The following is a 15,875-nucleotide window of genomic DNA, read 5'->3' on the forward strand; positions in this document are numbered from 1 at the left end:
ACAACAGTCTTGCCATTTTTTTCTATAACTTTTTTGCTATCGGCAAAAGCCTTCCCATTACTTTTCTATGGCACTCTTTTCGATGTGATCGATGGAAACACTATAAACGAAAGATTTCGGCACAGTTCAGAAGGATGTACCATTACCTTCATTTTTTTCATAGTTTTCGGGTAGAGCGCACAATGTCCCTTGTAAAGCACTAAATAATGATTTCCCCATTTTTTGTGTTAAACCATCTTTTGGCTACACGCAGAGAGTTTTAAGTATAAAATTGCTCATAATCAGCATTAACAACGCCTTCCCTTTGCATATTTTCTGATCACACCCGAAGTACTCCTTCTAGACAGGAATATTTTACTTTCGGTAAGTTCACCACAAAGTACTGATAAAGAAAGAATCTATAAAATCACAAATTTATATAATTTAGTAACGAAGACTCGCTTCATTTTGCGACTAAAATATTTACTAGGCTGATCATGGCCGTAACGAGATAAGGGCTAATCTCGCAACGTTTCGCCTTAGCCTTAAAACGCATTCTCTGATGCTCCTCAGTGACAATAATGGAATGCCACACCAGACATTTGTTGAAGCTGTTAAAAAATCAGCAGCACTAAGCGCAATAAATCTTTGCTTCTTAAGATGGGTACAAAAAGCATTACTTTTCAGCTATGTACACGTGTAACTTTGCCCAACTCTTGCCGGCTTTTTGTTTTAACAAATTTTATTTTTTCAAAAGGGAGTGTGCAAAAGCGTGAGATCGCTTTTCATCTATTTTTTTCGTCAATTATATGCAAACCCTTCCGTTCGAAGTACTGCAAAAACAAGTTGTGGCTTGAATTTCTCAGCAAACAAAAAAAGGCCCATCCATGGTTCTAACCCCTATGCCTGCCAAGAAGGACAATTTTGAGGACGATAATAGGAGAAGAAGCAGCAAGAGATTGAGGTTGAAATTTTTGTTCAGCATTTATCGGGCTTTCCTACAGTCATCAGTAGAAACTCGTACTGATAGATTGGTAAGTTTTTTTTTTATTAGGGGTTGAAATGTTCTTGAATTTATCGAAGAATGTACAAATTTGATTCGGATTTAAATAAATACAGTCACTGGCACTGTTCTTTCGAATGTTCCTCAAAAACATTTAGTAACTGGTAATTCTACGTAAACAATAAAGTGTTTTATTAGGTTGGTTTTAAATTATAAAACTAAATGCATAATGCAGATCATACTATATTCAGGAACCATTACTAGATATTGTCAGTTAAAGAGTAACGCCATACTTTAAGAGCGCAAAAGAGGACCAACCAGGAAAGCGGCCAGACATCCTTCTTTGTCTGTCGTCTTTCGCGCTGCTAAAGTATGGCAGATTGAAACCAACTCGACCAGCCTTTTGAACTCAAAAAGAGTTAGGGTCATGACTTCGACTTTGAACGGAGATTACGTAATAACAATTTACTAAGCATATTGAGAAGATGTAAGAAAATACCTTGGAATCATGTTTCGCTTTGTTAACCGTGTGCTAATTACGTACAAACGCTAATAAAACTGCTATTTTTTGTACGTACTCTAATGCTTGATAATGACAGCAGAAACTAACATTATATTGTTTCTAGTTTGAATGTTTTAATCGAAGCAAAACAAAGTCAACCAGCGAGGGGGAGCCTCAAGGCACCTAGCGAACATTCCGACAAGACGACTTCTCATCGACTGGGCAAAGCGTTCATCATTGGCATGGGTTAAATAAGGCCTTCACTCTACAACATTCATCCGCTCATCTGAAAACTTCAATGTTCCTTCTGTCAGAAACAATACGTTGGTGAAATAGCCCAATAAATGAGCACTGAACTAAATCACTATCGCGATGGCAAAGGAAAAACGTGCCAAAGGCTCCTTCGGAACATTTTACCCAACATGGCCTTAACTTCAGTAAATAAACTGTTCACTCTGCAATCATACTTTATATTTGCAAGGGATAGAGAATACAGAGAGGCGTTTCTAATCCACAATTTAAAACCTTACAACCAGCAGGAATGTCTAGCGGAAACTTTGAATCTCTAGGGTATATATTCTAGCACAGTCGAAATCCTTTAAAACACTCTTGTATTTGCTCCCAGCAATACACCGCAGTACACAATCTCTCTACACTAGCCTTTCCAGTCCTTCACAACGCCTGTTTATCATTTCTTTTCTGAGCCGCCACGATGGCTCCGTGGTTATCTCGCTTTGCTGCTGACAAGAAAAACGTGGGTTCGATCTTGACAGCGGCGGTCGCATTTCGATGGAGGCAAAATGCTAGAGGCCCGTGTACTGTGCGATGTCAGTGCACGTTAAAAAACCCCACGTGGTCGAAATTTCCGGACCCCTTTACTACAGCGTGTCACATAGCCTGATTCACGCTGGGTTATTAAACCCTATAAACCCAACCATTTCCTTCGTCCTACGCCCCGCTCCCCTTTTTGTCAATGTTATCTTTTATCCTTTTATACACTTACTGTACACTCTGCATCTCCTGTATTCATCTCTCAGGGACACTTACTATTTGCACTCCGCTCCCCCCTTTTTTTCGCTCTTTCCTTCTCGCTTTCCTTCCCTCCTTAAGGACACCTCATCATTAAGCATTAAGGGAACCTTGTCGCAGAGAAGCCGGCGTGGTCGTCAGCGTCATTAGCCATGAGTGAAAAATCGCCGAAGAATCCCCAGAAGAGCAACCTGGGTGGCAGGTGGGCCACCTACGTCACGTGGCTTTGTGACTTCATCGCAACCTGCACAACGGATTCTGTGTAAACTGCCCACAGTGGCAGGTGCCAGTTAAATTAACGTTTGGACGCGAGAGGTCGCTCGAGAAGGGCAAACAGGTTCTCACAAGCCTCACCGGTGACAGAAAGGCATTTGCGCCTCGCTTAGCCGCTGCAACATTGCGCCAGGTGTGGTACAAGGACTCCCAACAATCTATCAATGTAAATTAGAGAATATCCAATATCCATATACGGGCCTTAACCCATGAACATTATCGAGTCTTACCATTAAGGCGGAGAGTGTATGGTCCTCAGGTAGTTTTTATTTTAATTTTTCTACAGGCTTTCGGCCTGCAGAAAAATCGGCGTCGTCTTTGTCTGCGTCTTTTGATTTGTGAGCGAAAACTCGGCAGAGGAGTAAACTACGCGGGTCATCTAGGTCACGTGACCTGTTGACGTCATCACAACCTGCCCACCAGATTGTGAGCAAACTGATCACCGTGACAGGGGGCAGTTAAATTAATGATTGATTACGAGAGGTTGCTTGAGAAGAGAAAACTCGGTCGCACAAGCCCCACGAGCCGCAGAACCTGCCATGGCAGGGCACTGGCGCTTCGCTTAACCACTGCACCGCTGCGCCAGGAGGGGTGTGAGGACTTCCATGGCTCCATGAAGGTCAGAAATGACCAATTGCGCATGTATGGGCATTAGCACATTGAAGGATATTAGACACAACATTTTTGCTTCCAAGTTTTCTTCATTCAAACGATGCGCTATCTACAGGTATACAGGGAGCACCCCGTGGCACTCGCCTATGACCCGTAAGTAATGTATCAGTATTTTATTTTTTTAATTTAGAACTGGATGAGAGATTAAAATCAATTATAAAATACTTAGCGGTCCTAGGGGAATATCACGCAGCGACCCATGTACGTCAATGTCTAACACATCGTTTCAAAGAAGAGAACATGGATTAAAATTACGTGCCTGCAGTCCTTAGCGCTATCGTGTCATATCCTTGAGGCGGAGCTAAATTGTCACCTCCAATTTTTTTTTTAGACTCTTCTAAGATGACATACAAGTGTTTATGCCATTCCGTCCTTTCTCTTTTACTTTTGTTGTCTCTGCACCATTTTCCTTGTATTATTTCACTACAATTCTTTTAGCGTGGTGCTCAACCGCTTTATGCCAGGTTTCCTAGCTGAACCCATTTCGTAGCTCCCATGACTCCGGATGCAGTTATCCATGGCTGGACAAACAACCTATCAAGACCACGTTCGATATCTCTCCACCCCTCGCGGATTTCATTCTGCTCAGCTGGCGTATTTCTCTATCAAAGTTTCACAGGCCGACCGGTTTATTCCTCTTTAGCAGCCATCTTACCCTGACAAGATTTTCAAGTTCACGCTTTCCATTCTAACATCCTTCCCTCATGACACCCTCCTCCTCTTCACCGGGCTTTCTCCTCGAAGTGAAGGCTCCACCTAACCCCCGCCAATGATGAACTCTCTGCCCAGACGAACACATGTCCTCTTGCCGAAACATTGGCTAAGCACCCTGAGGCTCTCCCCTCTTTTGTTCACTTTGTTATGTGCTGTCCAGAAACCCATCTTCCTTCCTTCCAGGCAGTCATTTAAAGGTTATTGTGTTAATAAAAAGTGCCTTAAAGAAAGCACGAACATCTCCGGATAATAAGCTTTTCCAGGCGCGTGACTACGTCTTTGTAAGCTGTATTAGAAAAGAAAAAGAAATCCTCTTTTACGCTATTCCCGTAGAGAATGACTCCACATAAGACCACAAACTCCACCACCATTTCGCTCCGAAACGGTCCTGTAAGCCACATTTGCTCACTTCGGATTTAATATCTTTACTTGCAGGGCGCCCTGTTCACGCACACTTTCTTTTCCTTTCTTTCCTATCTGAGCCTTCCATCTTATTCTGAAAGTCAGCAAGCTGACTGTGCGGAAAGTACTGAATGGTGGTATCGTTTAGATTTTTTCCGAGTACGCCTACGCAGCCGCATTCTGTTTCTGTGCCCTTATTTTTTATCGAGAGCAAGTTGTCCAGTGTTTGTTAACAAGTCCGCCATGGCTGTTGCATGCATTTTTGCTGTGCACTGCGGCCGGAAAGATCGGCTTTTTAACTTGATATACCTTTTGTTCCAGCTTGTGAAGCTCATTTTTGCTATTGCAGTGAGTTGCAGTCCTGTCATTGTCACACGTTGCCTAGGCGTGTAGATGGACATGTTCTGTTGATGGTGCGGGTGGATTTCGACAGCAATCCATGCGTACCCTCAACGCAACGCGTTCAATTTTTTGACGTGGCAACGCAAGCAAAAAGCGAGAAATTTTTGTTTGTTTTTGCCGTTGGTGCACTTTTCCTGCGTTTGGAAACAGGCTGGGCACTCTTATTTTTCCCGTGTGCTGTGCGATGTCAGTGCACGTTAAGAACCCCAGGTGGTCGAAATTTCCGGAGCCCTTCCCTACGGCGTCTCTCATAGCCTCAGTCGCTTTGGGACGTTAAACGCCAAAAAATCAAATCAAATCTTATTTTTCTTTTTTTTTACTGCCCAATCTTACTTACGCATTTCGAAACACAACTTTTGAATACTGTTCTAAGTGAAAATGCAAATGAATGTCATCTTTTGACAGCTATGTCTCTTATATAAATTAATCCTGCCAAAATTGACCTTGTAGAGATGTGCAGACTGATTGTGTGGCCTTTATTAATAATATTTTAATAACAACACTATCTGAGCTGCTTAACCATCGCATTCGAGTTCCAAGTTTCCATCAAGTTTTCATGCACACTACAGAATTCAAATTTTGTTTGTCGCGAAAATTACATTATTTATAAGAAGCTTCCACTTAGTGAAGGCACAAGTTGCGACATATGCAGAGAATCTTCATATTTCCGGGATGAAGGCGCTTTCCAAGAGCATTTTGAAGTACCAGAAACACAAAGCACAACTGTACCGTTAAGCTCACCTTTCGTTCTATGTTTTATCAAAAGGGATATTCTTGATCAAAAGGCATCGAAACATTGACCTGTGCGTCTTAAAAGGTCACTTAATCGCGGAGAAGGCCTCCCCGTGCTCTGCGATAGCTACGCGGGATTCTTTACGAAACGCATTTCCTGAACAGCTACCACTGAAAAACAAGCTGTGCAGGGCATTTGCGCTGGCGCAATAAAAGCGGTAAGAAGAACGCTCTCGGGAAAACGTCCAGAAACGTAGCTGTGTTGGCGCATCGTGTTCGGGGCGCGCACAAAACACAGGGCGAACGCTGTTAAACGCTACCCGCAGATGTGATGCGCAGGGCATGGCTCCCAGCAAGCAAACAGCCTACCAGACGGCGTTCTCTCTAGCAACAGGTTTTGTGTGAATGAGTTATCAGTCATTGACAGCTTTTCGCTTTACTTGCCTTCCGGTGCCGCCGCACCAGAGTGTCGATGGTCACCGGATGCTGCTCGAAAACAGGAAGTACGTAAATCAGCAAGAAATGAAGCGCGAAGACAATTTAAACACGCACCAAAAAGTCACATGATCTTAGCGGGCGGAAATCCAATGCTAGCGCTGGTTAATTTCGCTTCGAAGAACGTAAGAGTATCCTTGAGAAGTGTGAATCAACTTCACTTGTGTGTGCCCTCCAGGGGTCAGTATGTTGGTGTTCTTGAGTTTGCATTTCAGTCATCTTGTTCGTGTTTCATTCATTGCTGATAAGTACTTACGTTTCGCCTGGAAGGTAGCTCAACTGAAAGCCGTCTCTGTGCACAAGTGTTTTTTTTTTTAATTTTCCTGAATATGGCGATATATCTTGCTTCTTTTTCGGCTTGTAAAACTATTAACCACTCCTGCTTTAAGTTGGCAACCTTCCTCGATGGTAGTATTCTAGGAGGTCCGTTGTGGGCGGTGCGTAGAATGCTGTTCACACCATCATTGCTGGAGCGTTCCAGTATTCGCTGAAAACTCAGTTCACCACCTGTCGTGCCATCAAACTCGGAAAACACGGACAAACACTTCTTGTTGTCAGGCTGCCATCACGTGCTGCATGACGCCGGACATAGCAAATTTCCGTGGTAATTGGGAATGTTTGGTAGATAGCAGCGGCTTCCTATAGTCGCCATAACTACACACTGCGAATGCAGGCAGGATTATTTCAGGTATTACAGCACGCAGGGGGAATAGGCCATGACCTTTAACCTTTTCGCTCACCATCTCTCGGGAATCTGTAGTTTTCTCTCAATTACAAACGAAAAATTGGAGGGAACACTTCAGCTCCTCCTTAAGGGTATGACACGATAGCTAATGGGTTAATGTCCATATATGCAGAATTAATCTTTCGCTACTTTACATTTATAGATCTCTGGCAGTCCTTATACCACTCCTGGCGCAGTGGTGCAGCGGTTAACCGATGCGCCACTGCCCTGCGAGGGCAGGCGCTAAAAGCGGTGGGCCTTGTGCGGCCCAAGTTCTCCTTCTGGCGGCGCTAACAATCATTAATTTAACAGCCGCGTGCCACCGAGGGCAGTTTGCTCACTATCCGGTGGCTAGGTTGTGATGACCCCGAAAGGTCACGCGACCTAGGTGGCGCACCTGCCTCCTAGGTTGTTCTCAGGCGACTACCTGTCCAAGCCATGCTCGTAAGTTTTCGCTCACAGCGCCGACGCCGACAGCACCGACATCAGACTTTCTGGAGAACAGGGACTTAAGCGCCCTCACGTTAAGTTACGCGATGCTCGCTACTATAGCGACCGAGAGATGGCGCTGCCTGATGATGTCCAAAAAAAGGTGGGCATGGGCCAGCACTTGCTGCTTTCCTGGGGAGGGCTGATAGCTGAATGTCCCATCTTCAATAGACGAACTGCTTGCTAGATATTATGCCATATACAGATAAAAACGCTTTCATAAGCCAGAAAACTAAAGTCAGACGGGAAGCGAAAGCTCTGGTCACGGGAGGTCGTCACTGGGCATGACTGTTTCACTGCGGCGTTTCACTGACCCCGGAACCTTGCTCAGCTTATTTTCATCCCATAATAAGTTGAGCAATGTTCCGGCATCGGTGAAACGCAAGAAAGAAAACGGTAACGCCACAGAAGGGTGTGGAGTCCGTCATAGCACTCAATTTGTGCTGTGCAGAGTTGGAGTCGTCTACAGGATTCCGCTCTCGTGTGGCCATTTCTACGTGGGCCAAACAGGCAGGTGCCTCAACGAACGCCTTTTGGAACACGCTAATTCTTTGCGAGGCTCTTGTTCGTCAAAACTGGCTGCACATTGCAAATCCTGCCTATGCACTCCGTACTTTGACAACACTGTTGTGCTGTATCGCCATAAAGAGCAACTGGTACGGGAAGTAGTAGAGGCGTATCATATCTGCACAGAAGTTGACTCATGTGTGAGGAGCACTTCGATGGCCTTGTCTAAGCGCGAGATATATCTGTTGGAAAAGCGTGGGAGCCTGTAGGTGCTTACTTTTGGGCAATGATTATTAAGGCGAAAGCCTTTAATGTCTCATCATGTAAGCAGCAGTTGTCGACAGAGAATGTCACGCTTTTCAGTTGGTCGAAACAGTCGTGACGTCACAGTGCGCCAATTTCAAACGGGGCCAATTGAACTTTGGCTAGTAACCATGCAACCAATTGAAGGGACCATATAGTGATGCTCCAAGTAAGTAGGACTGAGCTTAGTTAATTGCTTAATTACCCAATTAGCCTAAGTAACTTCTCTAGTCAGGCCATATAAATAAATAAAACCTAGTAAGAAATTGGTCGAGCTCGGGAATCGAACCCCGGTCTTCGGAGTGCGAGACGAGCATGCTATCCACTCCGCCATGCCAGGTCGATGGTTTGGAATGAACAAAGGCACGTCTAGTGAATACGGTGTCTTTGCTCACTGCCATCTTCCTCCCTTCCCTTCCGGCGAGGTTTAGGTGTCCACCGAGATATGAGAGAGAAATACATTTCCTTTCCTCAAAAACCAATTTACCGACGAGCGAGGCGTAGAACCGAATGGGCGATGGCGTTCTATGGACTCCCTGGCAGCGTTGCAAGACGCTCTCGCGTTCCACTCTTAGAGGCGAAGCTTAACATCTAACCACACATCAGTGACCACACTTTAGGTCAAAAAAGTGCACCCCCCCCCCCTGAATTTTGACGGGTGTCCACCGAGATATGTGAGACAGTTACTGCGTAATTTTCTTTCCTCAAATACAATTTTCATTTTCTTCATTACGGGCCATCTTCGTCTTTCTTCTTTAAGTCCCACTTCCTCCGTTCCTCTACGGTGCGGTTCAGGTGTCCACCAAGATGACAGAGATTTACTGCGCCATTTCCTTTCCTCAAAAACCGTTGCGTTGAAACGGCAAGGCATCGCGCCGAACGGGTGGTGGCGTTCCGTGGACTCCCTGGCAGCGCTACAACACGCTGTCGCGTTCCACTCCTAAAGGCGAAGCTTAAGCTTAAGCTTAATTAGCAGTTAATTAGTATTCAGGCATTAATCAGTAATTAACCATTAATGAGTGATTTGTCATCACTTAGTAATTAGTACTCAATTACATGTGACGCCACCAATGCCACAGAAGCACTGAAAGTGGTGCGGAAAACGCTTTCGCCTCTACGCACTTTAGACAGTCAAAGTGCCCCCTGAATTTTTCCCTTCTTTTTATGTTTGTAGTTTGCGATGACGACGTGAGGCTGTGACGCAGCGATTACAGATTATTTATATGTGGTTTTCCGATTAAAACAGTCAGTTGTAAGCGCTTGTTCGTGTCTCTCTTTTCTTTGGTCCTTCGTTTTTGTAGCGCTGTTTCGTTCCTTAAAGATGCAATACCAACTCGCCCACTATGCTATGTTGCTAGAAGATAAATAACACTGGTTCCGTAAAGCATGTGTTTAGTAATGCTCACTACCTTTCGTATCAACCGTCAGTGGTAACTATTCTTCCCCAAGAAAATATTTAACTTGTTGGGCGAAAAAACATACACGCATTTGAAACCACTGCATTTAAATGCTAGATCAGTCGTCGAAAAAGAATGATATATCGGCATTACTTAAGTCTTGCAACACAACATTTTCTGTTACTTTTATGAGACCTAGTACAATCAAAACTTAGACTATTTTGCACTTCCTGGTTATCACGACTTCAATTTGAATCGTGAAGAAAAAAGAGGAGGGGGCGGGTCCATACAGTCGTTGTTATCACAATGGGAAATTTTGTTGCGGAAGCAACACTGCGCTAGGTGGGAGCGATTTCGCGGAGCCCCGGAGCGCCTCAACTGCGCATGCGCGAGAAGCGAGTGTGGGACAGTTACTGCGTAATTTCCTTTCTTCAAATACAATTTTCATTTTCTTCATTACGGCCCCTCTTTCACTTTCTTCTTTCACTCCCACTTCCTCCCTTCCTCTACAAACGGATGACCGGTGTCCACCGAGATATGTGACAGTTACTGCGTAATTTCTTTTCCTTAAATACAATTTTGATTTTCTTCATTACGGCCCCTCTTTCTCTTTCTTCTTTCTCTCCGACTTCCACCCTCCCTGTACGGTGCGGTTGAGGTGTCCACCGAGATGACAGAGAATTACTGCGGCATTTCCTTTCCTCAAAAAGCGTTGCGTTCAAAGGGCAAGTCATCGCACCAAACGGGCGGTGGCGTTCCCTGGACTCCCTGGCAGCGCTACAACACCCTGTGGCGTTCCGCCCCAAAAGGCGAAGCTCAAGCTTCAATAATTAGGAGTTAATTTGTATTTAGTCATTTATCAGTAATTAACCATTTATTGGTAATTTGTCATTACTTAGTAATTAGTGCTTAATTATGCGTGACGTCACCAGTGGCACCGAGGCAGTCGAAGTGGTGCGGAAAACGCTTTCGCCTCTACGCATTTTAGACAGTCAATGTGCCCCTGAGATGCTGCCGCCGCTGCGATTTCAGCGCCATTGCTTCCGCAATTCTATTCGGAATGGCCATTGGTCAAACCACAGCGAAATTTTTAAATGACTACATTGTTGGTACCGAAGACTGTGAAATACTTTGCGTTAAAAATGGGAGCTATCTGTTGTTCGTATTATACCGACCTTTTATTTTTGATGCATATTAAGTATTGGCGGCGATTTCAGTATAGACCTAACGAAAATGTCCTCCCAAGAAACATATTTACAATAAATGCTTGAATACAGTAGTTTTTACAGTGTTACTTCGGTGCCAACGCGCATCTCTGCATCATAGTCATCATTACATGATTTTCATGGTAGAGAGAGGGTGCGGTAGATGGTCCTTGGCGATCACAAAATGAACAAGGGAGGGGAAAACCTCAGGTTGCTAGAGCCAACGTTTCGACAAGGGGACTTGTCTTCGTCTGGGCCCAGACGAAGACAAGTCCCCTTGTCGAAACGCTGGCTCTAGCAACCTGAGGTTTTCCCCTCCCTTGTTCATTTTGTGATTACATGATTTTGTTCATCAGAAATACATCTAACGAAAATATGTTATCCGGACCATGAAGCTGTGATATAAGCGTCCATCTCCCTATATTTTTGTTCCTAGAGAGCAAAACCACTCAGCATAAAAAAGACCACAAAAAAAGGCATCACTTTATATCTCCTGAAACACTAGAAAACTTACAGAAAGAATTGTCCAAACTCACTGGACAGATATTTTTGACATTTCAGACGCTAACATCGCATATGATAAGTTTATAGACAGCTCTAAAGCCGTGCATTAGTGGGTATTTCATTAGAAAATCAGGCCAGAATAATAAGATGTACTGCCAGTTTATTAAACATGTGGTTCGAATAGATGGTTAGAATACAAAAAATATCGCAATAAAAAAGAGAAATTCAAAAGGGACTATTATCACTGTATTTTTAATGCGGATAGCCTCTAGAGGAGAGATAAAGTACGGAAGAAATTAAACGAAATACTAAATGCGAGCAACAGTACCATCCTCACTGATTGCGTCGTCATAGAAAGCTAAGTCAATGAATGGCTCAGAGTTCGCAGATAGTTTTCACGATTTACTCCTTGAAATAGTAAGCGGCCATAGTTAGAATAGATCCACCGCTCACAGTCCAATAACGCCTAATAGCATATCCCTTCAACGAACCTGTGCTACCGAAGCAAGTATTATCTTTCAGAGCCCTAAAAATAGTTGTAGCATAGACACAGATTTAGCTTAGAGGTAAGGCCTATTAAGCATGCGATTGACCTGATTTCACAATGGGAACCTACTGCGGAGGCAAAGGGGACAGAAGGGGCACGGCTGCCTCCGCAGAAACGGGCCGCGCCTGTGGCGAGTACAGCAGCGGCGTGGATTGATCCGAAAGTCGCTTCCATTGCGCTGCTAGCCATTGCTGCCACCAGTCTCCATCTACGAGGTATTTCCGGCGCCGTCGCTAAGATCTGGCCTCGCTACATATCTGTGTCCCCCTACGTCGCTTCCATCCAAGCTCCTGAATTTCACCTCCGGTGAGCCCACTAGCTGAGACGTTGACGCGGCGCCGAAGAAATGCTCCCCTGCGGTCGAGCCTTGATACAGCGCCATATGAGCATGCGATGTCGTCCGCTGGAACGAGGAGAGACTCAGCAGCAGTGAACTGCCGTGCTCTGCCCAAGCGGAAGCCCAGAGACGCTTCTGATCGGCACTGCGGCTTCCGTACGCCCTCATCTACGGTTCAAATACCGCAGCAGTTGCGCTCAACAATCGCATTACCGAGAAGCGTAATCGCCAAACTTTTTTTTAGTTTTTTACATCTGAAAGGCGCTTTATACTCGCTCTACCGCTATCCAATTGCGGTTCCTCTTATTCTCGTGAATGCCTGGGATTCATTGATGTAGAAAATTATGTTGTACAATTCACGGCTTTTCTTGGGGAAGGTAACAGGGTAGGGAATTGAAAAGTGTGCTTCTGATTTTTTCAGCAATGGAGCCATTTCCTTCTGCGCAGAAAAGCAAGTCCGGTCGGATTTCGTAACGGCAATCAAAAATGTTGTAACAGCTTATTATGGGTATAAATATTTCCCTCATCCTCACCTGTAAAAGGCCTCTTGACGCCTTAGTGAAGGGACTGCAAATCTCTAGATTTTCATTGAAGCATCATACTTTATATAGTATAGTACACTTTTCAGGCAGCGGACTGAACATTTTAGCCGCAGTTACCCAGACTCTCCTAAAGGAGAATGCTAATTCCTGGAGCTCCAAGACAAGAATGTTTAAAAAGCCTGTTGGTAGAGAAAAAGGCGGTGTCTACAATACTAACGTTGAGAGTGCGTGCGCAGCAAGCAGCCGGCGCTGCACGAAACCAAAGTAGCAGCCGCATGACCTGCACGTGTGGTCGATGTAACGTATTGCTGCATTCGCCTTGAAAATGATGGCTGGGTGCGGCCCTTACCTGAAAGCGGCAACTTTTACTACAATTTTCAAGCGACATTCTGGTAAATATTTATTTTCTTGTTCCACACAAGTTGACGCAATCACTAGCGGCTAGTTCGACATCGACACCGCTTTAAAATTCTATATTGCTCTCGCCGCTGCTCGGTCCGTCATCTCATCATCCCCGTCATCACCTTCATAAATGTAGTCATGCTATGTCCCGTCCACTCCATCTGAAATGCATTTAACTTTAAATCTTTGAAGAACAATTTTTGGGGCCGCAGCTGTCCCCCCGCATTCAAATCTAGGTGCACACGAGCTGAATGGATGCTCTTCTTTAGTTGTTCAGTCGGCGTAAGTTTGTGGTGGCCCGTTACCATCCATTCGGAGCAGATGCGTCTGAATTTGCATTGAAAAATAGCTCAAGATACAGCACAAATGAAAGTAAAGCAGAACTACGCAGAAGAAACTTTTGCGATCCTCACAGGTAGCACTCAGCTGCACAGCTGTCATTGGCATCATCATCAGCCTGACTATGCACAGTGCAGAGCAATCGCCTCTCCCATGTTTCTCCAATGTGTGTAGTGTCTTTAACCCTGGTGTGAAGCGCCGTTATTTGGCATGTCGTAATTTCGCAGTCTCCCATGTGCACAGCTGTGCATGATGGAAAATGATAATTATGACAGAAGCAGGCAGCTGTCACCTGCCAGCTATTTGGGAACTCGTGCACTCCTGTACAGCAGTGGATTTCAGCTGATATTTCTTTGTTTCGAATTATCGGCTCTCAAGTAGGGGGTGGAGCGGCCTATACACGAATGCAGCCCGTGCCTGCACAATATAAATGCACAATATAAATGGTGCATTGTGCGATCTTCTGTCGTCGATCTCGAAAAAGGCTTTGTTACACATAATCAGCGCAGGAAGTACCTGCTTTACACAGCTACTCAGTGCAAGATGAAACTTTCGAAACGAAGGAAAGAAACAAAAAAATAGTACATCAGAAAGGGGCAAAAACATTCAGATAGTACCAGAAGTTCGCATCGTAGACAACAAAGTCATAATTGATAGCTTGATTATAACGATCGCAGGGATAGGAGCTTTCCTAAAGCAAGAACCGGTAGTGATTTAAAACAGGGAGATCAGACGCTAGCACTAAATGAAAAGAAAACGGTGGAATTCATGAGGCGTGCGATACATTAGTGACTCGAAAACACAGTAAATTGTTTTCGTTTTGCAGGATGAAACTAACCGCTGATTTGTTCGTGCGTTCAGGTGAATCATTTTTTGAAATACTCGTGAAGGCACGGCCTCAAAAATAAGCGATCTAAAGAGAATGCTCAGCTCACCAGCGCTGTTCGGCCCTTGTAGTTTTCCCATGCCTCGGTGAAGAATGTTGCAAAATCGACATTTGGAACGGTCTTCCCTGGGACTCGAGACTTCACAACGCAGTTTTCAATGACAACAGATCCCCCTGAGCCGGAGGGCTCTTCACCCGACGCAGTGAGCATCTCCGACTCAAAAGCTTGTGCAAACATCGTTCGTGATTCCCTGGCGCAGGTCAAAGAGTTTGTTGCCCTGTAATAAAACCTCAGCCAGTAAAATCTCCAAACTGTTCAAGTCTGCCGAAAAGAGTTCCTACAAACGCACGCAAAGAGCACTATATGACAGGCAGTCGAGATGTGCGCAGGTGGAAAGCACTCTGAATGCTGCAGTTTTACAGCTGGGAGTTATGTACCCGACGGGAAAGCAGTCATCATGATGTCGACGACACGTAAGCAGGTAAAGTATCCATAGCAACAGCTGTCTCAGCGCACGTCTCTAATGTTTTGACGAAGGCTTGGAAAAAGAAGCGCGATTGAATAGTGACAGGGCCCGATTGCTAAGAAATAAAAGCTGTGTAATTTTTGTTACATTTTCAAAGAATTCTGAAGTTTTGTTTTCCATTTTTATTTGTGTGCTTTCGGTGAGTAGGTGAGAGGTTCATAGGGCTATCTTCATTTTTTAACCGTATGGTGGTTTACGGACTTGCGAAGGGGGTTCGTTCTAGTGGTGACTACTCAGTGCCCTGGGGTTTGACTGATTGGTTACTGCGACAGGCACGTACCCATGCAAGGCACAGCAGCCGCCTCAGCTGGCGGTTCCTTGGGTGGCCAGGTTTGTTAACCGCATGGGCTAAGGCCGAGAATGAAATAAGTTTGCAAATGGTAACATGCAACTGACTGCCATTTCGGTTCCAGGGAGTCAGCCCTGATTTGTTCGTCAATTTAGTGGTATCATTATTTTGAAACACTCCTAAAGGCAAGGTCGAAGCAAAGGAGTCTAAAAAAAAGTTTAGCTTACCAGGGCAGTTCGGTTCCCATACTTCTGCCAGGCAGCGGCGAAGAATGTTGCAAAATCGAAATTTGGAACAGTGGTTCCTGTGACCCTAGACTTGACAACACAGTCTTCAATTCCAACAAATACCTCTGAGCCAATAGCCTCTTCTCCCAACTCTGAGAGCATCTCCTGCGCAAATGCTTGCGCAGATATCCCGAATAATACTTTTCCGGAGGTAGAAGAGCTTATTCCGCTGACCTAACAAAATTGCACAGGCGCTCACGTCTGCCGAGAATTTCTACAGGCGCACGGGAAGAACTGTAGGAACTTGCAACCGAGTAAGTGTGTGTGCGCCGGTGGAACGTCGTTTGAAAGTTACAAATTTCCAGCTGGGATATAAGCGGCTCTGCCTCCGACGAGGTGCAAGAACGTGAAATCATCGTAGTAACATATGTCTGAGCGGACGTCTGC

General features: G+C 44.9%; 1 protein-coding gene across 1 annotated transcript in view; it reads right to left on the reverse strand.

The window, feature by feature from the left end:
* LOC149357978 (uncharacterized) overlaps positions 1-15,590 on the reverse strand; it is a 107,500-nt gene extending 91,910 nt beyond the window's left edge. The window contains exon 1 of the mRNA XM_089576696.1: positions 15,429-15,590. Within this exon, the coding sequence (XP_089432822.1) occupies positions 15,429-15,590 (162 nt within the window). The remainder of the gene's footprint in view (positions 1-15,428) is intronic.
* Between the last annotated feature and the right edge of the window lie 285 nt (positions 15,591-15,875).

Source organism: Amblyomma mixtum, chromosome 3, assembly GCF_055824585.1.
Source record: "Amblyomma mixtum isolate Tamu chromosome 3, ASM5582458v1, whole genome shotgun sequence".
Lineage (NCBI taxonomy): Eukaryota > Metazoa > Arthropoda > Arachnida > Ixodida > Ixodidae > Amblyomma > Amblyomma mixtum.